Source organism: Oncorhynchus clarkii, chromosome 10, assembly GCF_045791955.1.
Source record: "Oncorhynchus clarkii lewisi isolate Uvic-CL-2024 chromosome 10, UVic_Ocla_1.0, whole genome shotgun sequence".
Classification (NCBI taxonomy): domain Eukaryota; kingdom Metazoa; phylum Chordata; class Actinopteri; order Salmoniformes; family Salmonidae; genus Oncorhynchus; species Oncorhynchus clarkii.
In genome coordinates, this window is record NC_092156.1 from 58,072,629 (window position 1) to 58,100,204 (window position 27,576).

The 27,576-nt window shown below is 43.6% G+C and overlaps 1 protein-coding gene across 1 annotated transcript; it reads right to left on the minus strand.

Annotated features, from left to right (window-relative positions):
- Positions 1-878: 878 nt before the first annotated feature.
- Positions 879-27,217, minus strand: LOC139419297 (homeobox protein 2-like). Its single transcript, XM_071169246.1, has 12 exons — positions 27,087-27,217; positions 26,363-26,590; positions 12,211-12,435; positions 10,613-11,164; positions 9,702-10,264; positions 8,967-9,647; positions 5,610-5,619; positions 4,531-5,100; positions 3,428-4,182; positions 2,841-2,850; positions 1,783-2,331; positions 879-1,437 (listed from the first exon to the last, which is right to left on the minus strand). Exons 1-12 carry the CDS (start codon positions 27,215-27,217, stop codon positions 879-881), a joined length of 4,833 nt encoding a protein of 1,610 aa, XP_071025347.1.
- Positions 27,218-27,576: the final 359 nt, after the last annotated feature.

The following is a 27,576-nucleotide window of genomic DNA, read 5'->3' on the forward strand; positions in this document are numbered from 1 at the left end:
AGTCCCAGACAACTCGGGCAACTACTCTTTCTCCCCATAATGTGTTTGAATTGTATTATGTGTTGTGTTTAGATGAATCCTTACCAGCTTTGATACTGCCAATAATAACATCTAAGAAGACTGTGAACGTGTCGATGGAAATCTTGAGGGAGACCTCTACATTTGTAACGTTAGGGACCACAGACTGGCTTGTGAAGATCAAGTTAGTTGTTACACCCACAGAACCAGACCTAAATGCCAAAGAACAGAATTGATGTGAAATTCAATAAAATGTATTACTGTTGTTAGTAGGAGTAATAGCAATATTAGTATTTTTAAAGAATACAGGTGACTAATACACTTTGTCTATCTGCAAATAAGTAAGTTGTAGAAATGTGGACCAAAAAGAAAGTGAACATACCAGAAACTGATGATGATGCATCTGAGGAAGATTACAGGATATATTCTTTTGAATCCTTGATTCAACTGTAGAAAAATATCAGTGCACACAATAAGCATTAAAAGGACAAGAGAAATGGTAAATATAACTCACAATCAAGTTTTGTTATAAATGTCCATTTAAAGTTTCGTGCTTATGCCAATTATCAACATTTACCTCAGATGTCAGATTTGATGCCAAATTAAGGTACTCATTGGACTGTGGACTTTTGTAGGCTTCCAAAAATGTACTATTCAACCGGAAATGCAGAGTAAGTACACCTTCATTTGCTGTTGGAGGGTCAGTGGAATCACTGGTTGGGGCAACAGTAGTTGTTGGAGCAACAGGTATTGTTGTATCAGAAGCTGGAGTTATCGTTGTTACAGCTGTGGTTATCATTGGTGAAGCTGTGGTTGTTGTGTAAAAAGCTGTGGTGTTTGGGGGGACTGCTGTTGTTGTCTTAGTAGCATCTGTGTTTGATGTGGGGGAAGCTGTGGCTGATGTGGGGCTGGCTGTGGTTGTCGGAGCTGCGGATGTGGTTGTCGTTGTAGACGTGGTTGTTCCAGGAGCATCTGTGGTTGTAGGGATGGCTTTGGTTGTTGTAGCTGTTGTTGTTGTAGCAGCAGCTATGGTTGTTGTGGGGGAAGCTGTGGTTGTTGTGGGAACAGCTGTGGATGCTGGGGGGACTGCTGTTGTTGTCGTAGCAGCATCTGTGTTTGATGTTGGGGAAGCCGTGGTTGATGTGGGGCTGGCTGTGGTTGTTGGAGCTGCGGCTGTGGTTGTCGTTGTAGACGTGGTTGTTCCAGGAACATCTGTGGTTGTGGGGCTGGCTGTGGTTGTTGTAGCTGCAGCTGTTGTTGTTGTTGCAGCAGCTTTGGTTGTTGTGGGGGAAGCTGTGGTTTTTGTGGGAACAGCTGTGGATGTTGGGGGGACTGCTGTTGTTGTCGTAGCAGCATCTGTGTTTGATGTGGCGGAAGCTGTGGTTGATGTGGTGCTGGCTGTGGTTGTCGGAGCTGCGGCTGTGGTTGTTGTTTTAGACGTGGTTGTTCCGGGAACATCTGTGGTTGTGGGGCTGGCTGTGGTTGTTGCAGCTGTTGTTGTTGTTGCAGCAGCCATCGTTGTTGTCGGGGAAGCTGTGGTTGTTGTTGATTGGACAGTTGTTGTTGTTGTAGCCACAGGTTTAGTTGTCGTAGCAGAAGCAGCTGTAGTTGTTGTTGGAGCAGCTGTGGTTTTTTTGGGGACGACTGTGGTTGTTGGTTGTTCGCATGGTTTAGGGTGTTTTTGCCCCTGCTGTTGTTGATGTTTCAGCTTATGATGATCTGGGTGCCGCTGTGGTTTTTGAGGGTACAGCTCTTCTGCTTGACTCTGCAGTGTGGTTGTTGTGGGAGCAGCTGTAGTCGTTGTTGGTGCTGCTGTGGTTTTTGTAGGAGAAAGATTTGTTTTTGTAGCCACAGCTGTAGTTGTCGTAGCAGCAGTAACTGTGGATTTTGTGGTAGATGCTGTGGTTGTTATGAGTACAGCTGTGGTTGTTGTAGTGGAAGCTGTGGTGGTTCTGGGAGCTGCTGTAGTTGTTAACATTTTTTGGATTGTTGTCGGTGCATCTGTGGTTGTTGAATCCACAGCTGTTGTTGTAGTAGCAGCAACTGTGGTTGTCGTGGGGAAAGCTGTGGTTGTTGTTGGAGCAGCTGTGGTTGTTGAAGAGGAAGCTGTTGTTGTTGTTGGAATTGATGTAGTTGTTAGAAAATATGTGGTTGTTGTGGGAGCAGCTGTGGTTGTTGTGAGTACAACTGTGGTTGTTGGAGCTGTGGCTGTGGTTGTCGGAGCTACGTCTGTGGTTGTGATTGATGTCGATGTGGTTGTTTCGTTTACAGCTGTGATTGTTGTTGCCACAGCTGTACTTTTCGTAGCCACAGCTGTAGATGGCATATGTGTGGCTGTGGTTGTTGTTGGATCATCTGTTGTTGTTTGGGGAGCAGCTGTGGTTGTTATAGCAGCAGTCATTGTTGTCTTAGCAGCAGTGGCAGTTGTTGTGTGGGAAGATGTGGTAATTGTGGGAGCAGCTGTCATTTTGTTGGTAGTCGTAGTAGCAGTCGTGTTATTCTGGAGTTCTGTATAAAAAAAATGTTTTATTACGACCATTATAATGCTCTGCAATATCTGTTAAATGTGCTGAATTAAATTTGTTTTGTAATCCAACACCACAGTCCTGGACAACTCGGACAACTACTCTTTCTCCCCATAATGTGTTTGAATTGCATAATGTGTTGTGTTTAGATGAATCCTTACCAGCTTTGATACTGCCCGTAATAACATCTAAGAAGACTGTGAACGTGCTGATGGATGTCTTGAGGGAGTCCTCTACATTTGTAACGTTAGGGACCACAGACTGGCTCGTGAAGATCAAGTTAGTTGTCACACCCACAGAACCAGACCTAAATACCAAAGAACAGAATTGATGTGAAATGCAATAAAAGTTATTACTGTTGTTAGTAGGATAATTTGTTCTATTTGTATTGTTAAAGAATGGTTTACATGTGACTAATACACTTTGTCTACCTGCAAATAAGTAAGTTGTAGAAATGTGGACCAAAAAGAAAGTGAACATACCATAAACTGATAATGATGCATCTGAGGAAGATTACCGGATATATATTTTTGAATCCTTGATTCAACTGTAGAAAAATATCAGTGCACAAAATAAGCATTAAAAGGACAAGAGAAATAGTAAATATAACTCACAATCAAGTTTTGTTATAAATGTACATTTAAAGATTCGTGCTTATGCCAATTATCAACATTTACCTCAGATGTCAGATTTGAAGCCAAATTAAGGTACTCATTGGACTGTGGACTTTTGTAGGCTTCCAAAAATGTACTATTCAACCGGAAATGCAGAATAAGTACACCTTCATTTGCTGTTGGAGGGTCAGTGGAATCACTGGTTGGGGCAACAGTAGTTGTTGGAGCAACAGGTGTTGTTGTATCAGAAGCTGGAGTTATCGTTGTTACAGCTGTGGTTATCATTGGTGATGCTGTGGTTGTTTTGTAAAAAGCCGTGGTTGTTGTAGCGGCAGCTGTTGTTCTTGTGGGGGTAGCTACGGTTGTTGTACGAACAGCTGTGGATGTTGTGGGGCCGGCTGTAGTTGTTGTAGCAGCATCTGTGTTTGATGTGGGGGAAGCTGTGGTTGATGTGGGGCTGGCTGTGGTTGTCGGAGCTGCGGATGTGGTTGTCGTTGTAGACGTGGTTGTTCCGGGAGCATCTGTGGTTGTAGGGATGGCTTTGGTTGTTGTAGCTGTTGTTGTCGTAGCAGCAGCTATGGTTGTTGTGGGGGAAGCTGTGGTTGTTGTGGGAACAGCTGTGGATGTTGGGAGGACTGCTGTTGTTGTCGTAGCAGCATCTGTGTTTGATGTGGGGGAAGCTGTGGTTGATGTGGGGCCGGCTGTTGTTGTTGTAGCAGCATCTGTGTTTGATGTGGGGGAAGCTGTGGTTGATGTGGGGCTGGCTGTGGTTGTCGGAGCTGCGGATGTGGTTGTCGTTGTAGACGTGGTTATTCCGGGAGCATCTGTGGTTGTAGGGATGGCTTTGGTTGTTGTAGCTGTTGTTGTCGTAGCAGCAGCTATGGTTGTTGTGGAGGAAGCTGTGGTTGTTGTGGGAACAGCTGTGGATGCTGGGGGGACTGCTGTTGTTGTCGTTGCAGCATCTGTGTTTGATGTGGCGGAAGCTGTGGTTGATGTGGGGATGGCTGTGGTTGTCGGAGCTGTGGCTGTGGTTGTCATTGTAGACGTGGTTGTTCCGGGATCATCTGTGGTTGTGGGGCTGGCTGTGGTTGTTGTAGCTGCAGCTGTTGTTGTTGTTGCAGCAGCTATGGTTGTTGTCGGGGAAGCTGTGGTTGTTGTGGGAACAGCTGTTGTTGTTGTAGCCACAGTTTTAGTTGTCGTAGCAGAAGCAGCTGTGGTTGTTGTTGGAGCAGCTGTGGTTTTTTTGGGGACGACTGTGGTTGTTTGTTGTTCGCATGGTTTAGGGTGTTTTTGCCCCTGCTGTTGTTGATGTTTCAGCTTATGATGATCTGGGTGCCGCTGTGGTTTTTGAGGGTACAGCTCTTCTGCTTGACTCTGCAGTGTGGTTGTTGTGGGAGCAGCTATAGTCGTTGTTGGTGCTGCTGTGGTTTTTGTAGGAGAAAGATTTGTTTTTGTAGCCACAGCTGTAGTTGTCGTAGCAGCAGTAACTGTGGATTTTGTGGTAGATGCTGTGGTTGTTGTGAGTACAGCTGTGGTTGTTGTAGGGGAAGCTGTGGTGGTTCTGGGAGCTGCTGTAGTTGTTAACATTTTTTGGATTGTTGTCGGTGCATCTGTGGTTGTTGAATCCACAGCTGTTGTTGTAGTAGCAGCAACTGTGGTTGTCGTGGGGAAAGCTGTGGTTGTTGTTGGAGCAGCTGTGGTTGTTGAAGAGGAAGCTGTTGTTGTTGTTGGAATTGATGTAGTTGTTAGAAAATATGTGGTTGTTGTGGGTGCATCTGCGGTTGTTGTGGGAGCAGCTGTGGTTGTTGTGAGTACAACTGTGGTTGTTGGAGCTGTGGCTGTGGTTGTCGGAGCTACGTCTGTGGTTGTGATTGATGTCGATGTGGTTGTTTCGTTTACAGCTGTGATTGTTGTTGCCACAGCTGTACTTTTCGTAGCCACAGCTGTAGATGGCATATGTGTGGCTGTGGTTGTTGTTGGATCATCTGTTGTTGTTTGGGGAGCAGCTGTGGTTGTTATAGCAGCAGTCATTGTTGTCTTAGCAGCAGTGGCAGTTGTTGTGTGGGAAGATGTGGTAATTGTGGGAGCAGCTGTCATTTTGTTGGTAGTCGTAGTAGCAGTCGTGTTATTCTGGAGTTCTGTATAAAAAAAATGTTTTATTACGACCATTATAATGCTCTGCAATATCTGTTAAATGTGCTGAATTAAATTTGTTTTGTAATCCAACACCACAGTCCTGGACAACTCGGACAACTACTCTTTCTCCCCATAATGTGTTTGAATTGCATAATGTGTTGTGTTTAGATGAATCCTTACCAGCTTTGATACTGCCCGTAATAACATCTAAGAAGACTGTGAACGTGCTGATGGATGTCTTGAGGGAGTCCTCTACATTTGTAACGTTAGGGACCACAGACTGGCTCGTGAAGATCAAGTTAGTTGTCACACCCACAGAACCAGACCTAAATACCAAAGAACAGAATTGATGTGAAATGCAATAAAAGTTATTACTGTTGTTAGTAGGATAATTTGTTCTATTTGTATTGTTAAAGAATGGTTTACATGTGACTAATTGTCACGTTCTGACCTCTATTTCCTTTGTTTTGCATTTATTTAGTATGGTCAGGGCGTGAGTTGGGTGGGCAGTCTATGTTTGTTTTTCTATGTTTTGGGGCAGTTCTATGTTTTCGGCCTAGTATGGTTCTCAATCAGAGGCAGGTGTCATTAGTTGTCTCTGATTGAGAATCATACTTAGGTAGCCTGGGTTTCACTGTTTGTTTGTGGGTGATTGTTCCTGTCTTTGTGTAGTGTTCACCAGATAGGCTGTATTAGGTTTTGAGTTCTCACGTTTCTTGTTTTTTCGTTAGTTTGTTCATGTATAGTGTCGTAATAAAATACAATGAACAACCACCACGCTGCGCTTTGGTCCGCCTCTACTTCACAAGAGGAGAATCGTTACAGAATCACCCACCACAACAGGACCAAGCGGTGTGGTAATGGGCAACGGAAAAAGCAGCAGCAGGAGCAGCGCGAGGAGGTATGGACATGGGAGGACGAATTAGACGGAAGAGGACCCTGGGCTCAGCCAGGAGAATATCGCCGTCCCAAAGAAGAACTGGAGGCGGCGAAAGCGGAGAGGCGCTGGTATGAGGAGGCAGCGCGGCGTCGTGGATGGAAGCCCGGGAGTCAGCCCCAAAAATTTATTGGGGGGGGGCTAACAGGGAGTATGGCTACGCCAGGTAGGAGACCTGAGCCAACTTCCTGTGGTTACCGGGGGGCTAGAGAGACCGGGCAGGCACCGTGTTATGCTGTGGAGCGCACGGTGTCCCCAGTGCGGGTGCACAGCCCGGTGCGGTACATTCCAGCTCCGCGTATCGGCCGGGCTAGAGTGGGCATCGAGCCAAGTGCCATGAAGCCGGCTCTACGCATCTGGTCTCCAGTGCGTCTCCTTGGGCCGGCTTACATGGCACCAGCCTTGCGCACGGTGTCCCCGGTTCGCCTGCATAGCCCAGTGCGGGCTATTCCACCTCGCCGCACTGGCAGGGCGACCGGGACCATTCAACCGGGTAAGGTTGGGCAGGCTCGGTGCTCAAGAGCTCCAGTGCGCCTGCACGGCCCGGTCTATCCGTCACCACCTCCACACCCCAGCCCTCCGGTGGCAGCTCCCCGTACCAGGCTGTCTCTCCGGCCCATCCGTCCAGAGCCTTCCTCCTCTCCAGCGCTGCCGGAGTCTCCCGTCTGTCCGGCGCCTCTGCCGGGGTCTCCCGTCTGTCCGGCGCCTCTGCCGGAGCCTCCCGCCTGTCCGGCGCCTCTGCCGGAGCCTCCCGCCTGTCCGGAGCCTCCCGCCTGTCCGGCGCCTCTGCCGGAGCCTCCCGCCTCTCCGGCGCTACCAGAGCCTTCCTCCTCTCCAGCGCTGCTGGAGTCTCCCGCCTGTTCGGCGCTAGGAGAGCTACTCAGCCCAGCGTTGCCGGAGCTTCCCGTCTGCCCAGCGCCATCTGAGCTTCCCGTCTGCCCAGCGCCAGCGCCGCCCGTCTGCCCAACGCCGCCAGCGCCGCCCGTCTGCCCAACGCCGCCAGCGCCGCCCGTCTGCCCAGCGCCGCCAGTGCCGCCCGTCTGCCCAGCGCCGCCAGTGCCGCCCGTCTGCCCAACGCCGCCAGCGCCGCCCGTCTGCCCAGAGCCGCCAGTGCCGCCCGTCTGCCCAGCGCCGCCAGTGCCGCCCGTCTGCCCAGCGCCGCCAGTGCCGCCCGTCTGCCCAGCGCCGCCAGTGCCGCCCGTCTGCCAGGAGCCGCCAATGCCGCCCGTCAGCCAGGAGCCGCCAGTGCCGCCCGTCAGCCAGGGGCCGCCAGTGCCGCCCGTCAGCCAGTGGCCGCCAGTGCCGCCAGTCAGCCAGGGGCCGCCAGTGCCGCCAGTCAGCCAGGGGCCGCCAGTGCCGCCAGTCAACCAGGGGCCGCCAGTGCCGCCCGTCAGCCAGGGGCCGCCAGTGCCGCCAGTCAACCAGGGGCCGCCAGTCAGCCAGGGGCCGCTAGAGCCCCTCCGCCCGGAGCAGCTGCCCCTCTGTCCCGAGCAGCTGCCCCTCTGTCCCGAGCTGCTGCCGCCCCTCTGTCCCGAGCTGCTGCCGCCCCTCGGTCCCGAGCAGCTGCCGCCCCTCTGTCCCGAGCTGCTGCCGCCCCTCTGTCCCGAGCAGCTGCCGCCCCTCTGTCCCGAACAGCTGCTTCACCTCTGTCCCGAGCTGCCCCTCTGTCCCAAGCAGCCCCTCTGTCCAGTGGGGTCATTGAGAGGGGTGGGCATGGTGAGTAAGCCACGGAGGCGGACAATAAGGCGGACTAAGACAATGGCGAAGTGGGGTCCGCGTCCCGCGCCAGAGCCGCCACCGCGGACAGACGCCCACCCAGACCCTCCCCTATAGGTCAAGGTTTTGCGGCCGGAGTCCGCACCTTTGGGGGGGGGGTACTGTCACGTTCTGACCTCTATTTCCTTTGTTTTGCATTTATTTAGTATGGTCAGGGCGTGAGTTGGGTGGGCAGTCTATGTTTGTTTTTCTATGTTTTGGGGCAGTTCTATGTTTTCGGCCTAGTATGGTTCTCAATCAGAGGCAGGTGTCATTAGTTGTCTCTGATTGAGAATCATACTTAGGTAGCCTGGGTTTCACTGTTTGTTTGTGGGTGATTGTTCCTGTCTTTGTGTAGTGTTCACCAGATAGGCTGTATTAGGTTTTGAGTTCTCACGTTTCTTGTTTTTTCGTTAGTTTGTTCATGTATAGTGTCGTAATAAAATACAATGAACAACCACCACGCTGCGCTTTGGTCCGCCTCTACTTCACAAGAGGAGAATCGTTACACTAATACACTTTGTCTACCTGCAAATAAGTAAGTTGTAGAAATGTGGACCAAAAAGAAAGTGAACATACCAGAAACTGATAATGATGCATCTGAGGAAGATTACCGGATATATATTTTTGAATCCTTGATTCAACTGTAGAAAAATATCAGTGCACAAAATAAGCATTAAAAGGACAAGAGAAATAGTAAATATAACTCACAATCAAGTTTTGTTATAAATGTACATTTAAAGATTCGTGCTTATGCCAATTATCAACATTTACCTCAGATGTCAGATTTGAAGCCAAATTAAGGTACTCATTGGACTGTGGACTTTTGTAGGCTTCCAAAAATGTACTATTCAACCGGAAATGCAGAATAAGTACACCTTCATTTGCTGTTGGAGGGTCAGTGGAATCACTGGTTGGGGCAACAGTAGTTGTTGGAGCAACAGGTGTTGTTGTATCAGAAGCTGGAGTTATCGTTGTTACAGCTGTGGTTGTCATTGGTGATGCTGTGGTTGTTTTGTAAAAAGCCGTGGTTGTTGTAGCGGCAGCTGTTGTTCTTGTGGGGGTAGCTACGGTTGTTGTACGAACAGCTGTGGATGTTGTGGGGCCGGCTGTAGTTGTTGTAGCAGCATCTGTGTTTGATGTGGGGGAAGCTGTGGTTGATGTGGGGCTGGCTGTGGTTGTCGGAGCTGCGGATGTGGTTGTCGTTGTAGACGTGGTTGTTCCGGGAGCATCTGTGGTTGTAGGGATGGCTTTGTTTGTTGTAGCTGTTGTTGTCGTAGCAGCAGCTATGGTTGTTGTGGGGGAAGCTGTGGTTGTTGTGGGAACAGCTGTGGATGTTGGGGGGACTGCTGTTGTTGTCGTAGCAGCATCTGTGTTTGATGTGGGGGAAGCTGTGATTGATGTGGGGCCGGCTGTTGTTGTTGTAGCAGCATCTGTGTTTGATGTGGGGGAAGCTGTGGCTGATGTGGGCCTGGCTGTGGTTGTCGGAGCTGCGGATGTGGTTGTCGTTGTAGACGTGGTTGTTCCGGGAGCATCTGTGGTTGTAGGGATGGCTTTGGTTGTTGTAGCTGTTGTTGTCGTAGCAGCAGCTATGGTTGTTGTGGAGGAAGCTGTAGTTGTTGTGGGAACAGCTGTGGATGTTGGGGGGACAGCTGTTGTTGTCTTAGCAGCATCTGTGTTTGATGTGGGGGAAGCTGTGGTTGATGTGGGCCTGGCTGTGGTTGTCGGAGCTGCGGCTGTGGTTGTCGTTGTAGACGTGGTTGTTCCAGGAGCATCTGTGGTTGTGGAGATGGATTTGGTTGTTGTAGCTGTTGTTGACGTAGCAGCAGCTATGGTTGTTGTGGGGGAAGCTATGGTTGTTGTGGGAACAGCTGTGGATGCTGGGGGGACTGCTGTTGTTGTCGTAGCAGCATCTGTGTTTGATGTGGGGGAAGCTGTGGTTGATGTGGGGCCGGCTGTTGTTGTTGTAGCAGCATCTGTGTTTGATGTGGGGGAAGCTGTGGTTGATGTGGGGCTGGCTGTGGTTGTCGGAGCTGCGGATGTGGTTGTCGTTGTAGACGTGGTTGTTCCGGGAGCATCTGTGGTTGTAGGGATGGCTTTGGTTGTTGTAGCTGTTGTTGTCGTAGCAGCAGCTATGGTTGTTGTGGAGGAAGCTGTAGTTGTTGTGGGAACAGCTGTGGATGCTGGGGGGACTGCTGTTGTTGTCGTAGCAGCATCTGTGTTTGATGTGGGGGAAGCTGTGGTTGATGTGGGGATGGCTGTGGTTGTCGGAGCTGTGGCTGTGGTTGTCATTGTAGACGTGGTTGTTCCGGGATCATCTGTGGTTGTGGGGCTGGCTGTGGTTGTTGTAGCTGCAGCTGTTGTTGTTGTTGCAGCAGCTATGGTTGTTGTCGGGGAAGCTGTGGTTGTTGTGGGAACAGCTGTTGTTGTTGTAGCCACAGTTTTAGTTGTCGTAGCAGAAGCAGCTGTGGTTGTTGTTGGAGCAGCTGTGGTTTTTTTGGGGACGACTGTGGTTGTTTGTTGTTCGCATGGTTTAGGGTGTTTTTGCCCCTGCTGTTGTTGATGTTTCAGCTTATGATGATCTGGGTGCCGCTGTGGTTTTTGAGGGTACAGCTCTTCTGCTTGACTCTGCAGTGTGGTTGTTGTGGGAGCAGCTGTAGTCGTTGTTGGTGCTGCTGTGGTTTTTGTAGGAGAAAGATTTGTTTTTGTAGCCACAGCTGTAGTTGTCGTAGCAGCAGTAACTGTGGATTTTGTGGTAGATGCTGTGGTTGTTGTGAGTACAGCTGTGGTTGTTGTAGGGGAAGCTGTGGTGGTTCTGGGAGCTGCTGTAGTTGTTAACATTTTTTGGATTGTTGTCGGTGCATCTGTGGTTGTTGAATCCACAGCTGTTGTTGTAGTAGCAGCAACTGTGGTTGTCGTGGGGAAAGCTGTGGTTGTTGTTGGAGCAGCTGTGGTTGTTGAAGAGGAAGCTGTTGTGGTTGTTGGAATTGCTGTAGTAGCTGTTAGAAAATATGTGGTTGTTGTGGGTGCATCTGCGGTTGTTGTGGGAGCAGCTGTGGTTGTTGGAGCTGTGGCTGTGGTTGTCGGAGCTACGGCTGTGGTTGTCATTGATGCCGATGTGGTTGTTTCGTTTACAGCTGTGATTGTTGTTGCCACAGCTGTACTTTTCGTGGCCACATCTGTAGATGGCATATGTGTGGCTGTGGTTGTTGTTGGATCATCTGTTGTTGTTTGGGGAGCAGCTGTGGTTGTTGTTGTAATGGCTGTGGTTGTTGTAGCAGCAGTTGTTGTTGTCGTAGCAGCAGTGGCATTTGTTGTGTGGGAAGATGTGGTAATTGTGGGAGCAGCTGTCATTTTTTTGGTAGTCGTAGTAGCAGTCGTGTTATTCTGGAGTTCTGTATAAAAAATGTTTTTATTACGACCATTAAAATACTCTGCAATATCTGTTAAATGTGCTGAATTACATTTGTTTGGTAACCCAACACCACAGTCCTGGACAACTCGGACAACTACTCTTTCTCCCCATAATGTGTTTGAATTGCATAATGTGTTGTGTTTAGATGAATCCTTACCAGCTTTGATACTGCCAATAATAACATCTAAGAAGACTGTGAACGTGCTGATGGATGTTTTGAGGGAGTCCTCTACATTTGCAACCTTAGGGACCACAGACTGGCTTGTGAAGATCAAGTTAGTTGTCACACCCACAGAACCAGACCTAATTATCAAAGAACAGAATTGATGTGAAATGCAATAAAAGTTATTACTGTTGTTAATAGGAGTATTAGCCATATTAGTATTGTTAAGGAAAGTTTTACATGTGTCTAATACACTTTGTCTACCTGCAAATAAGTAAGTTGTAGAAATGTGGACCAAAAAGAAAGTGAACATACCAGAAACTGATGATGATGCATCTGAGGAAGATTACAGGATATATTCTTTTGAATCCTTGATTCAACTGTAGAAAAATATCAGTGCACACAATAAGCATTAAAAGGACAGGAGAAATAGTAAATATAACTCACAATCAAGTTTTGTTATAAATGTACATTTAAAGATTTGTGCTTATGTCAATTATCAACATTTACCTCAGTTGTCAGATTTGAAGCCAAATTAAGGTAGTCATTGGACTGTGGACTTTTGTAGGCTTCCAAAAATGTACTATTCAACCGGAAATGCAGAATAAGTACACCTTCATTTGCTGTTTGAGGGTCAGTGGAATCACTGGTTGGGGCAACAGTAGTTTTTGGAGCAACAGGTGTTGTTGTTGTTGTAGCAGAAGCTGTAGTTATCGTTGTTACAGCTGTGGTTATCATTGGTGAAGCTGTGGTTGTTGTGTAAAAAGCTGTTGTTGTTGTGGCTGCAGCTGTGGTTGTTGTGGGGGTAGTTACGGTTGTTGTACGAACAGCTGTGGATGTTGTGGGGACAGCTGTTCTTGTCGTAGCAGCATCTGTGTTTGATGTGGGGGAAGCTGTGTTTGTAGTGGGGCTGGCTGTGGTTGTCGTAGCAGCCTCAGCTGTGCTTGTTATGGGAGCATCTGGGGATTTTCTGGGGACGACTTTGGTTGTTTGTTGTTGGAAGGGTTTCGGGTGTTGTTGCCCCTGCTGTTGTTGCTGTTGTTTCAGATGATGTTGTTGTTCATGCAGCTGTGGTTGTTGTAGCCGCAACTCATTTTGTTGTGTCTGCTGCATGGTTGTTATGGGCTCAGGTGTGGTTGATTGTGCTGCCACGATTGCTGTTGCCATAAGTACTGTTGATGGAATGGAAATTATTATTGGTATTTATTTGGTTGTTTCACGTTTCATCATACCAAGCACATTTAAGGGGAAATTGGAAGTGTCATTCCTATAACTGAGAGACATACGAATTATCAGTATGTAAATCTTTTTTTTTACACATGTTTAACCCCTATTTTTGTCACTAAACAATTTCCTTACATATTTTCATCATTTGCATGAACTGGTACCGTGCTGCCTTCAGGGAAGTCTTATGAGGCTTGATGGCGTCCTAGAACAAGACAACTGACGCACGTGTTCGTGAGAGACTCACCTTTACATCGATGGGTCAATAGTTTGTAGGCCAAACCATTCGGACACTACAGAGTAATTTTTTTTTGAATGTATCATTGTTTTTAGCTCTGCCACTTTCCACTGCAGATGCGGAAGGCAGATATGGGCGGAATGTGGTCCATTGAGACGCAGCCCAACCAAAAACACATCTCTAGCTTAAACAGTCTGATTTGAACAGGGATTTATTTTATTATGCGAGTTACATTACATAGACTTGTTTATACTGTATTATTGACTGTATGTTTGTTTTACTCCATGTGTAACTCTGTGTCGTTGTATCTGTCGAACTGCTTTGCTTTATCTTGGCCAGGTCTCAATTGTAAATGAGAACTTGTTCTCAACTTGCCTACCTGGTTAAATAAAGGTAAAATAAATAAATAAAAACATTTCCGGAAATTGACCCAAGAGGGTTTTAATATGTTTCTGAGCTATTGCCATTCAACCAGGTAGAAATACAGCTGGTATAACGAGTTTTTAATCATTTCTGCCTGCTGTATTTGGCATTGCATACATTTGGCATTGCATACATTTGGCATTGCATACATTTGGCATTGCATACATTTGGCATTGCATACATTTGGCATTGCATACATTTGGCATTGCATACATTTGGCATTGCGTACATTTGGCATTGCGTAAAAAATTTTTGTGTGGTTATTGGACTGTGTTATGCAGTATTGATTGGTCAAATTTGATTTTGCTAAACATTTTCCAATTTCAGGATCAGGAAATGAAAAATTATGTCTTCCATTTTGAAGAGATGGTAACCTACTGCAGATGCCTTTCAGAGGCATTTGGGGCTCAGACCCAGGGGTAAACGAAGGTCCAGGCAAAATTGTGCAGTTCGCGGACGATTCATTATTTTTTTTATTTCTCTTTCTACTGATTCAAGAGTCATGATTTTTTTCCCAAGTGACTCCTTCCTTGTATATATTTGTTTGACCTGCTGGCACAATGAATCCTACAACAGGATTAATTTGCGCTCTTCCTGCTCAGCGGCTGCTGAGATTTGCTCCGACTCCCAACTGTCTATCATATCTTCATGAAAGAAAATACATAATGTTGCAGGCAGCTAGAGAAGACAAATACATGTTCAGAAGTGATCATTGAAAGTATGCTGCAGGAATGAGTGCAATTAAGAGAGGATGCAAGGAATAAAGGAAATGAAATTGAGATTCTCCCAAGTTTAATCATTTGGATGCGTTCGGGTATTGTTTCCCAGGCAATAACTTTGACTCTGCCCGCAAAGGGTATAGAAAAGGGAATCTCTATCAATCCATTTATTGTAGTTCTGTGTTAAATGGCATAAATATAATATTGTATTATAACCATGTTCTCTAAATATAACCGATTTGATGCCTGATGTGGGAGCATGTGCTGAACCAGAAAGTCAAATTTCTAAATAAATAACTTTTACCACTTGTTTAAAGGTATGTAGCCAAGGTGGTGAAATTATGATTCAATGCAATAATTGCATGTACGCGTGTGCCCCATGCCACAGGCAAGTTTGGTTGGTCCGTATCTAGTGTGGGTGGAACATTATCACTGTTTCTGCTTGCTTCTTCTCCACTGCAATGTATTGCTGGATTCTATGACTGGAAATATTTTGTGCACACGTTAGCTGGTTAGACAGCCACCCATGCATTGTTGAAACGTTCGGCTAATTATTGGCTAGTAGTAGCCAATTTCAAATAACTCTATCGTTTTACATGCTTTGAGACATTATCAGAATTGTTTTAATATCACAAAAATGACTGAAATGACTGGGCTATGCAAATACTGACATCCAGGGATAAATATAACCATCCTTGTCTTCAATGCAACCACTACTAAAATAAAGAGATGTACATTTTGTGTCTCCCTACCTTCAGATTTTGTGTCTCCCTACCTTTAGGCTGTTTTTATCTCACTACCAAAATCATGTCTGGGTAACAATTAAGTATCTTACTGTGATTGTTTTATATTAAAATGGTCAAAAAGAAAAATAGCTTTTTAGCAAAGAGCAATTTCTCAAGCAACATGTTTGCCAGGACTGGCATGGATTGGGGTGGGAAAACTGAAAATGAGCTGTTATTGGAGAGGTTTGGAAATATTCGTATTGTTCCATTATATAATTTACCACATGGTGACATCACCATGGATGGCCAAAACTACATCCCACTGGAACATTGTCAAATTTCAAGTGGCTTTTCAAATCGCTTTTACATCAAAAAGGCTTTGTCATAATTTTCACAGTATTGTTCCAACCTCATAGTGTGGAAATATATATAAAACACAGGAACATCACATTGTGGACTGCACTGGGATGTTAACAATTTCACAATCTCCATATAATTGTTTTACACATTGTTTAAGGCATATTCTCATATGAACCTCAGGAACTAAGTAATGACACAAGTTTAATGCACCACTCTTGAAACTATGGAGCTAAACCCCAAGGTTTTTGAGCATGTTCTGCTCTCATTTCTTACCTGTTAGACATAGCAGTGTAGTGCTCATCTTGATTTTGGCCATATTTCCACCACCTAAGAGAAAAGGATGATATCAGGTTTTCTACTGTTTGACCTATATTTCGATATTCTGCCTATATATATTCTGCCTATATATATTCTGGATAATGGCACTGAGACTTAACATTGGAGAACACATTGGGAGGAATCTTAGACCATTCCTCCATACAGAATATTTCCAGATCATTGATGTCCTTCGTCTGCGCTTTGACTTGCTTTAAAATAATACATTCCATTAATTTGATCACTTTTTGCAAATCCAATCAGTTTTGCATATTGATTCAACGTGATCACATAGATTTTGGGGGTTGAAATGGCGTGGAAACAACGTTGATTCAACTATATTTTTCTCCAGTGGGTAGTTTTATGTTACTTTACATGTTGTCATATGTTATCACATGATCTTCACTTAAGATCACATGAGCACATGAAAACGTGTTTTTGGAACAGTGGTTGGTAGGTTTGGTGTCAAAAGAAAATACCTACTGTACAATAGAGTGGCAGATCTTTGATGCTCTGAGGCTATTTTGCTTCCGCTGGTCCTGGGGTCCTTGTTAAGGTCAATGGAAACCTGAACTTTACCCAGTACCAGGACATTTTAGCCAAAAACATGGTGTCCTCTGCCAGGAAGTTGATCTTCCAAAACAATTACCCAAAGTACACATCAAAATCTTCAAAGAAATGGTTAATTGACCACAAAATTACAACATTTGCAATGGCCATCTCAGTCTCCAGATTGGAACCCCATTTAAAACCTGTGGTTTGAATCGAAGAGGGTAGTCCATAAGCTCAGGCGAAGAATATCAAGGATCTGGAAGGATTATGCATCGAGGAATGGTAAAAGATCCCTCCCATTGCGATTTCCAATCTCATAAAACATTTTAGAAAAAGACTCAATGCTGTTATTCTCGCAAGGGGAGGGTGATAACGTATTGAAAACAGGGCCAATAATTGTTATTAATTCATTTTTAGAAGAAAAAAAATTACTTGTTAAATAAAATCTCTTTCTCTGAGCAATTGTATTAGTCTAAAATAATATAATGTTTTGGGCATACAATATAGCTCAGTATTTTTACTATTTATTTCATACAGTCTTTTTGCTAATCTTTATCATAGGTGCCAATAATTGTTTGTGACATTATTTAGAAACTACGCTGGCATATTGTGTTATGATTTGTGTGTATGTGTTATTTTCATATAACTGAGATTTAAAAGGGCATTCAGTTGCTATAAATTAATGATATGTTAAATTAAATTAACTAATTAATGCCTCATGAGTTTAGTTCAACTGTCTAACTCAATTGCCGGAGAGGAAGGAAACTGCTCAAGGATTTCACCATGAGGCCAACTTTAAAACAGTTACAAAGTTTTAATGGCTGTGATAGGTAAAAACTGACAACATTGTAGTTCTCCACAATACTAACCTAAATGACTTGAGTGCAAAAAAGGCACTTTTCAGCAGGAAAATTACCAAAAACACAAGGCGAAATATACACTGGTGTTGCTTATCAAGACTACATTGAATGTTCCTGATTGGCCTAGTTACAGTTTTGACTTAAATCAGCTTGAAACTCTATGGTAAGACTTATGTAAATACATAAATATTGTACATTCCATTTGTACAGATTTTCCCAGAAAGGCTCACAGCTGTAGTTGCTGCCAAATATGATTCTAACATGCATTGACTCGGGGGTGTGAATACTTATGTCAATGAGATATTTTTGTATTTCCTTTTTAGTAAACCAGCAAACATGTTTTCATTTTGTCCTTATGGGATATTGCGTGTTGATGGGTGTAACACAACAAAATGTGGAATAAGTCAAGGGGTATGACTACTTTCTGGAAGGCATTGTATAATGAAATAATCCTATTATGTCTCATGTCATTTCTTGAACTGACTTGATATCCTTCTTGATTGATTTGGCAGATATAAATTAATGATATTTGGGGCCACAGGCCTACTTGGTGGCAAGATCATCTCATATTATTGGATTGGTAAATATCACTCACTGATTTTGAAAGGCATTTCCATGTTTTAGTCTTCATTACTAGTGTGTAATTTCAAATACATTTCTGTCAAATAAATATTTTGATGACATATGTTGAAATTAAGAATTCTTATTATTTTTCACTCATTTGTTTTTATTGATTTTAAATGTGGAACTGCTATTTTTGATGTTCAGATATATGTGTGTATAACGTTTGCACATAAATAAACAATTGATTAAAATGATGAAATACACATACTGTCATGACAATTAAATTAGTTGGATAATGATAGATATCTTTATAAAGTAATGCTATAAAACTAATGCTATGGCACGTTATTTAAGTGTCAGCCATTGTTGCCAGAATGATCACAATTTACCACAATCTGCCACCATCTACCACAAACAGTCATGGCATAAGCTCAAAACATTTAAAGGAAGAACAACTGTAGAATTCTAACACTAAATTCAGTATCTTGCATGCCAGATTCCACTCACCTGAAGTTCTTGAAATAAATAAATGAAGTCCACTTGAAATTGTTCTCCGAAAGGGGTCACGGGGTTATGGTCAACCAGGTATACAAGTTGAAAAGTACAGCGTCTTCTCTCTCTATCACCTCACAATCAGTAATGCCAGTATGACAGGAGGATGCAGGTATGCTCAATCTGAATCTCAGACCGTATTTAAAGCCTTACTGTGGCAATTGCTGATCAGCGGGTTGGGTGGTGTCTGGTGTTGTTAGGCCCTCTTTATAGGTGACAACATTCCTAAACATTCCTCCACCCTGGCAAATCCATCTACCCTGCCACACTGTGGAAAGACATCATCAATGCAATCTGCCTATCGGTTGTTTTTTTTCTTGATGGTCTGATTGCGAAAGAGGTATCAAAATTATTTTCCATACCGGTTATACCACAAGTCACAGATAATTGCACATAGGACTGGCAATACAGAGATGTATCTGTTACTCACAGATATCTTGGAGGAAAAAAAAGGTAAAGGCATGGATCAGAAAGCCAGTGAGTGTCTGGTTTTACCTCCGTTTTGTTGATGCAGAGCATTTCGATCAGGCTCAATGGGTGACATGTCTGGTAAGTATGCACGGTAGAACACTGGGACATTTTCAGCATCCAAGAATTGTGTACAGGTCCTTGTGACATGGGGCCGTGCATCATCATGCTGAAACATGAGGTGATGTAGGCGAATAAATGGTACAACATTGGGCCTCCAGATTTTGTTTGCGGTATCACTCTGCATTCAAATTGCCATTGATGAAATACAAATGCGTTTGTTATCCGTAGCTTATGCCTGCTGTCCCATAACTCACTCCCACCATGGGGCACTCTGTTCACAATGTTGACATTAGCAAACCACTATCCCCATGATGCCATAAACGTGGTCTACAGTTTTAAGGCCGGTTAGACGTATTGCCAAAATCTCTAAAATGACCTTGAATGCGGCTTATGGTAGAGTTATGGTAGAGAAATTAACATTAAATTATCAGGGAACAGCTCCAGTGGATATTCCTGCAGTCAACATGCCAATTGAACTCTCCCTCAAAACTTGAGACATCTGTGGCATTGGGTTGTTAACCAAAATCGCATATTTTAGAGTGGCCTTTTTTTTCCCACCAAAAGGTGCACCTGTGTAATGATCATGCTGTTTAATCTGTTTCTTGATATGCCACACTTGTCAGGTGAATGGATTATACTTGCAAAGGATAAATGCTCAATAACAGGGATGTAAACGAATTTGAGTACAGACTAAGATAAATAAGCTTTTTGTTTTGTATGGAACATTTCTCGGCTCTTTTCTTTCAGCTCATGAAACATGGGACTGTGACTTTTTTTCAGTGTAGTTAATTACCACCAACCCTGTTAAACCTGTTGCTAATTATGCGTTTAGATGGGGTATGCAAAAATTGAAAGACGGTGAAAGCAAAAGCAAGCCAGTACGACGGTATGCATCACTATGGGGTTTTCAGAAAAATGATCTGTGCAAATCAACATCCTCTACAAATCAACCCTATGGCAGACGGCAAAACTATTTTAACTCTGCTGCTGCAGCAGCTGCACTTTGACTTTCTGTCTGTTCTGTCCTCTCCACCTGATTCACTGCTACCTGTTCATGCTCTTACCTGTCTCTTTTGGATGAAGTTCCAAAATCCACAGTTGCTATGTGTTATGGTCCAGGCTCTGACTGGGAGAAAAGCATTTGCTGAGTGATGACATTGATCACTAATCACAAAGGTATGGTGATCTGGGTAGAGTCACTTGGATAGATTAGTACATTGAACGTAGGCTGACGAAGGAGAAGCAAAGGATAGAGTCGGGGAAGTGCTGTCTTGTGAAATTAGGTTTTATTCACAAGTGATGCAATTTAGTACAGCAACTAAGGGAGTGAAGTGGTCAGGGAACGTTTTAAACACCAGTAGACCACAAACAACGTCTAAAAGTCAGAAAACACTTGACATATCTCCCAGGAGACCGGGTGACGGTAAACGGAAAGTGTCAGAAGGTGGCTGCATATCAACCGTTGGGACCCAACGTTTACACTGTAACGGGGGTGTTCACAAACGGGTGGGGTGTGGATCGGCCTTGGGATGAGGGATGTGTACCTAAGTTGAGCACATGGAAGTATTATCCACAGGTACCGACTGTAGCAGAACACAGGAGGTCATTGGAGATGTTGGTGGCTAGGGAACCGGGTTTGAGTTGGGAGACATGTAGGGAGCATCTGAAAGGTTCAGTCCTAGATCTAACAGTGAACAGCGAAGATAATAGGAGAGCAGGAGACAGATTCCCTGCAATTGTTATTCTCAAGGCAGTCGCTGTAGGAACAGTAACTGAAGGATGCTATAGTAACAGCATGGAATTGGACTACGGTGCAAATGAGGGATTGTGAAGAATTCGTCATGGGCAGTGTTAGTAATAGCAAGGGTTGTTACTTTGTTGGGATATTATCTTCTAAGGGCATTGATGTTGAAACATATATACAGTGCTGAGTTACCTCAAGATGAGATAAAGTTGATATATCAGGTGCCTATGGATAAGGAAGGAGATGGGGAGCGAAGTGAAACACCTTTTGTGGCCGGAGGTGGAAGACCGGATGAAAGCATGAGGAGGTTTCTTAGGGCCTTCATTGTTTTGTGAAACCCAGCAGAAAAGTATCCTGAAGGCATAGTCAGGCGAAGAGAGAGTGGTAATTGTCATGTTATCAAACTTTGGTTTTGGCCTGATATGGTTCTCAATCAGATGCAGGTGTCAATTGTTGTCCCTGATTGAGAACCATATTTAGGTAGCCTGTTTTCCCTTTGTGTTTTGTGGGTGGTTGTTTCCTGTGTCAGTGTTTGTGGCACATGGGACTGTTTTGGTTTGTTGATATTCACTTTATTGTTTTTGTATTTCATAGTGTTCAGTCTTTTCTAGTAAAACATGGACATTTACCACGCCGCGCTTTGGTCCTCTCCTTCTTCCACCTCTAATTGCCGTTATAGGTTTTGTCTTTGCATATATAATTATGCAGAGGTTAACACATTATTAATGCTGTTATGTTTGTTTTGTTTTATATGTTCAAGTCTTGTGCTGTCACTCTCTTAGAAACCAAAAGCACCAGCTGAAATGGAGGAAGTCAAATGCTCCAGCTGAAATGTCATTCTGTTGTCCGACGAGAAATGGAAATTAGAGTGTGCAGAGTGTGATTAGAGGTCATAAGGCTTGGAGTTACAAACATAATAATCAACTGTGAATGTTAATCATGTGGTAATTTTTCGTCATGTTTTATTTTGTGTTCGTTTATAAGTTTCCAAGTTTAAATAATGTTGAACGGTATCGGTAAATCTTCCAGTGGGGGGGGGGGTACTGATGGGCTCTGACTTCTAAAACTGAAAATATGAAAAATCCTTAGTCATGGCACTGACGGAGAGAGGGGAATGTAGAACATTTACATTCTGACAGAATAGGTTAGTGTTACACATCAGGTCCACCGTCTGGTACAAGTTAACAGGACAGCCGTGAGTTGTGGAGGAGTGAGGAACCAGGGACGAGGTCAGGTGAAGTGAGGAAGAACGGATATCACTGAAGTTCAGTCTAGCAACAGAGGTGTGTGTATTGGCTGTTCAGATATGTAAGGAGGAAACTCAGAAGATGAGAAAGGTTTGTGTGCCAGTGCTTGTGTGAATTGGTTTTTGTCTGTTCAGCTGTCATTGGTTGAATAAACTTGGTTTGAGCATTTATAGTTGTCCGTCAGTTATTTAGAACCTAACACAACCTATTTCATTCTACAGGTAAACATGCTTGGCTCATGTCTGTTATTTCCACATAGACTATGTAAACATTTATATAGAAAAAAAATTGTGAAATGATTTCATTCCTTTATTTTTGTTACCACTTATTCATGCAGCTACTTACCTTTCCTATTGTTGTTGCATTGTTCAGAGGTGAACCTGCAAGTAAGTATGTCTTTGTACTGTGTACTCCATTTTCCCACATTTTGTTAGGTTACAGCCACATCTACACACAATACACCATAATGACAAAGCAAAAACAGGTTTAAGGTTTGCTAACTCAAAAAAAAAAACAAAAAAAAAAAAAGTAATTTACATAAGTATTCAGTCCCTTAATTCAGTACTTTGTTGTAGCACTTTAGCAGCAACTACAGCTTTGAGTCGTATTGGGTATGACACACCTGTAATTTGGGAGTTACTCCCGTTCTTCTATGCAGATCCTTGCAAGCTCTGTCAGGTTGGATGGGGAGCGTTGCTGCACAGCTATTTTCAGGTCTCTCCAGAGATGTAAGATCTGGTGCAAGTCCGGGCTCTGGCTGGGCCAATCAAAGACATTCAGAGACTTTTTGCAAAGCCTGTCCTGCATTGTCTTGGCTGTGTGCTTAGGGTAGGGCGCCATTGAAAGGAGTGATAACGGGGGATGGCATTAAGTGTTGAGGAGGATCACTTGAAATGGATGGAGAGCGTGGGAAAAGACATTGTCTGTCCTGCTGAGTTTTGATGTAGAGTCTTTGTTCAACAAGGTCAATTTAGGAAGTGTAAGTTATCCCATTAGAGCTTTTGTTCCAAAAATACTACAGTGTTTTAAAGGTGTGAAGTTTATGGGCATGTTGCAGCAGTGTGTAGGAGGGAGATTCTTAGATTTGAGAAGTGTGCAGGTGGGCATGAGGTGAAGGAATGTGTAGTATTGATGGAGAAAGTTGTGTGCGTTAGCTGTGGGGTTGCCCATGGGGCTGGAGATTTGGGGTGTCCAGTGAGAGAAAGGCACGTTGAGTTTGCCAGGGTTAGAGTTGAACAGAAAGGGTCTTATGCCGAACCAGTGAAAAGAGTGGTAGAGGAAGATGGGTACAGGTTGAGAGATCCTGAGAGGATTCCTGTGAGTAGGCAGAGACCAAGAGAGTGAAGGGAAGAATATGGTACCTGATGGAAGTCACAAAAAATAGAGGTTGTGGTCGCAGCAGCAAAGAAGTACTTGGGATTGCGAGGATTTACTGCATAACTGTTGCAGGGGGTGTTGAATGGTAGTGTTATGTCCTCACCGTAGGATTAATCATGTAAAATAGTGGAATGGGGAGGTGTTTTTTTTATAGCGGGCTAATAGTTGGCAGGGCAGTTTTCCTTCTCCCTTTTCAAAATGTTTTCTTACGGTATCATGAATTTAATATAGGTAGGCCGTTACTGGCTTTACACACCAGTACAGTAGGTGGTGGTCTATGCACCTAATTGTTGAATGCAATCTGACAACAAAATCCTAAAGAAGAAGAAGAAGAAAAAGAGACAACTGCTGTCTGTGTGTTGTGCTTTTTCTCCAAGTTGTAAAAGCAAACAGAGCTGAAACTGACTTCTCTTTATTTGACTGATGTAGCTGGCAAGGCAACTGCTGTTTGACTTAACAGCAAGTATTTATTCCCAGTGCTGAGCTAATAGTGTAACTGACATGTAATGTTAAAGTTTCATCCCCTCTCGACTGAAGTTCTAACATTAGCTAGCTAGCTACCTAGTAGTAGTTAGCTACCACAGCTAGTCCAGCTCTAGCTATCTATCAGGTAGCAGTATATTACAGCTGTTGTGTAATGAAATGTTTTGTGGCCTTTTTTTTGTCCCGTTTTCAACAGAAGTAAATTAACTTGGACAGTTTTCGCCAGTTAATGTACCATTAGAGCTAGCCAAAAGCTATCTATAATTTTGTCTAAATCACGCACCGACTTGAATCAAATTATGAAATAAACGGCCAAATAATCGAAGATAAATGTTTTGACGTTTTTTGACAGCGCAATGTGAGTTTTTATTAAATAGTAAAGCACTGTAACGCTATTGATCTGTCAGTATCCCTAGCTAATTCACTACTTTTCACACTGACATGGTATAAACAGCTCTACATGCTTCACTGTCAAAGTGAACACAGTCAGGACACAACAACATGCTCATCATTTCTTGGAAGGATCAGATGGTGACAGGTGTCCCTAGCAGGGTCAGACAGCCAGGTAAGATCAGTCTATGAAGCTCAGGTGAATTTTACAGTATATTATTGCAATCAGTGAATGGATACAACTTTCCATCATAAATTGATGGGCTACAGTCTGGGATCTGGGAATAATGGTAATTTAATTTATTTAACCATAGATTCTGTTCTTGGTTAATATAATGTATAAATGTACTCCAACGTAATTAGCCCGAAGCTTGATCTAAACTATTTTTAGGCAGTTTGACAAACCTCTAAAGTTGATGGATGACATAAATGTAAAGTTATCACTAGATTTTATTTATTACAATATTAATGGTCTACTGTGCAAATGTCATAGCGTCTGGATGACTTATTTGGAATACTGTATGACAAAAGGAGTCTATTGAAAACATGTCCACGTCAGGGGAAATACCTATTTAAGCAATCACAAGTTGCTGCGCTGCTCAGTCCTGGCCCTGGGGTTGGTTGTCACTGGCCTTGGCCTAACACACCTGAAACCAATAATGAATATTTCACTAAGATCCTAAAGCTGGGTGGGATGTGTGGGGTTTTGGAGCTGCATGACTGTGGACCCCTAGCGACAGGACAGGGTGATCCAGCTACAGTATATTGTGTGCAAATAAAAAGAGGACCATGCGTTTTAGTGGTTATCCGACTGCATAAAAAACAATATATCTATTAATATCAATACTTACTGAAAACGAAAAGTTGCAAAGCTCGCTCACCATGGTATCCTACAGTATCAATCAAAAGTATGGACAAACCTACTCATTCCAGGGTCTTTCTCTATTTTTCCTATGTTCTACTTTGTTAAATCATAGGGAATTCATCAAAACTATGAAATAACACATGTGGAATCATGTCATAACAAAAAAAGTGTTAAACAAATCAAAATACATTTTCTATTTGAGATCCTTCAAAGTAGTCGTCACCCTTTGCCTTGATGACAGCTTTTCACACTCTTGGCATTCTCTCAACCAGCTTCATGAGGTAGTCATCTGGAATGTATTTCAATTAACAGGTGTGCCTTATTAAAAGTGAATAGCTTTTTCTCAAAATCCTTCATTTTGTCCGCACTACACGCCACCATTTCCCATTCCCCAGTGGATTGAGATTCATTCGATGTAAAAATGGAAATCTCTAGTTAAACTGACAGATTTTTATGGAGACTTTTTTACAATGCTAATTAGCTTTCCACGGGGAAGCGGACATCGACTCTAGGGTGTTAATTGCTTTGAATTATTTGGAATAATTGTATTCCTTCTTTTCAGTGGAAGCAAGGTTTTTGGCTAAAATGACCTGGTACTTGCTGAAGTTCATGATGACGCTGACATAATAAGGTCCCCAGTACCAGGTGAAACAAAATAGTTCTATAGCATCTTAAATCATCAAAGATCCCCCACCTTAGGTGGAGAGGTACTTTTCTGCATTTGCTGCTGTGCATTACCAAACAGCTCTATTTTCATGTCATCTGAATCTGACAATAGCACTGGTTCAAATCCATGTGTCAATGCTGTTCATCAGTCTCCTGACATCAACTTATTAAAACCAACGTTTTGAATTAAAGAGGGCAGTCCATAAGCACTGACGAAGGATATCAAAGACGTGGATTTTTTTTAAATGCGTGAACGGTCTAAGATTCCTCCCAATGTGTTCTTCAATATCATAAACATTTTAGAAAAAGGCTCCTCAGTGTCATTATCATTTCAAGGGTAGTGTGCTGAAGTATTGAAAACAGAGGTACCAATAATTTTGACATGTATCTTTTTTTCTATTAAATTCATTATTGTATTAGTATAAAATCATATATTTTTCCATTCTTTTTGAGCATGCAATATAGCTCAGTAGTTGTCGTATTTATTTTCAAATCAAATCACATGTTATTGGTCACATACACATTTTTAGCAGATGTTATTGTGATCGTAGCAAAATAATTGTGCTTCTAGTTCTGACAGTGCAGCAACACCTAACATGTAATCTAACAGTTCCACAACAACTACCAAATACACAAATCTATGTAAAGGAATGGAATAAGATTATGAACATACAAATATATGGATAAGAAATGACAGAGTGGCATAGACAAGATGCAATAGATGGTATAAAATACAGTATATACATATGAGATGAGTAATGCAAGATATGTAAACATTATTAAATTGACATTATTAACTAGTGATTAGTGATGAATTTATTAAATTGGCCAATGATTTAAAGTCTGTATGTAGGCAGCAGCATCTCTGTGTTAGTGACAGCTGTTTAACAGTCTGATGAGCTTGAGCTAGAAGCTGTTTTTCAGTCTCTCGGGCTCAGCTTGAATGCACCTGTACTGACCTTGCCTTCTGGGTGGTAGCAAGGTGAACAAGCAGTGGCTTGGGTGGTTGTTGCCCTTGATAATATTTTTGGCCTTCCTGTGACATTTGGTGCTGTCCTGGAGGGCAGGTGGTTTACCCCCGGTGATGCGTTGTCCAGACCGCACCACCCTCTGGAGAGCCTTGAGGCTGGGCGCCGTGCAGCTGCTGTACCAGGCAGTGATACAGCCGGACAGGATGCTCTCATTTGAGCATCTGTAAACGTTTGTGAGGGTTTTTAAGCTACATTTGTTCAGCCTCCTGAGGTTGAAGAGGCGCTTTAGCGCCTTCTTCACCTCATTGTCTGTGTGGGTGGACCATTTCAGTTTGTACGTTATGTGTACGCCAAGGAACTTAAAACTTTACACCTTCTTCACTGCTATCCCGTCGATGTGGATAGGGGGTGCTCCCTCTGCTGTTTCCTGAAGTCCACGATCATCTCTTTTGTTTTGGTAACGTTGAGTGAGAGGCTATTTTGTTGAAAGCCCACTCAGAGTGCCCTCACCACCTCCCTGTAGGCTGTCTCGTAGTTGTTGGTAATCAAGCTTACTACTGTTGTGTCGTCTGCAAACTTGATGATTGAGTTGGAGGCGTGCATGGCCAATCAGTCATGGGTGAACAGGGAGTACAGGAGGGGGCTGAGAACACACCCTTGTGGGGCCCCAGAGTTGAGGATCAGCAAAGTGGAGATGTTGTTTCCTATCTTCACAACCTATGGCGGCCCATCAGGAGGTCCAGGACCCAAATGTCCAGGGTGTGGTTGAGTCTCAGGGCCTCTAGCTTGATGATGAGCTTGGAGGGTACAATGGTGTTCAATGCTGAGCTATAGTCAATGAATAGCATTCTTACATAGGTATTGCTCTTGTCCAGATGGGATAGGGCAGTGTGCAGTGTTATGCCGGTTGCATCGTCTGTGGACCTATTGGGGTGGTAAGCAAATTGAAGGGGATCTAGGGTGACAGATAAGGTGGAGGTGATAGGATACTTGAGTAGCCTCTCAAAGCACTTCATACAGTCATTTTGCTCATCTTTATCAAGGGTGCAAATAATATTGGACCTGAGTGCATGTCAAACTGTATGTAACTGACATATTTCAAATGCACCCGATATTTGACATGTAACTGACACATTCACTGATGTGATGTACAACTCTAGAGAAAACCCCTTACTTGAAATAGAACTACAGACCAATATGCCAGTTT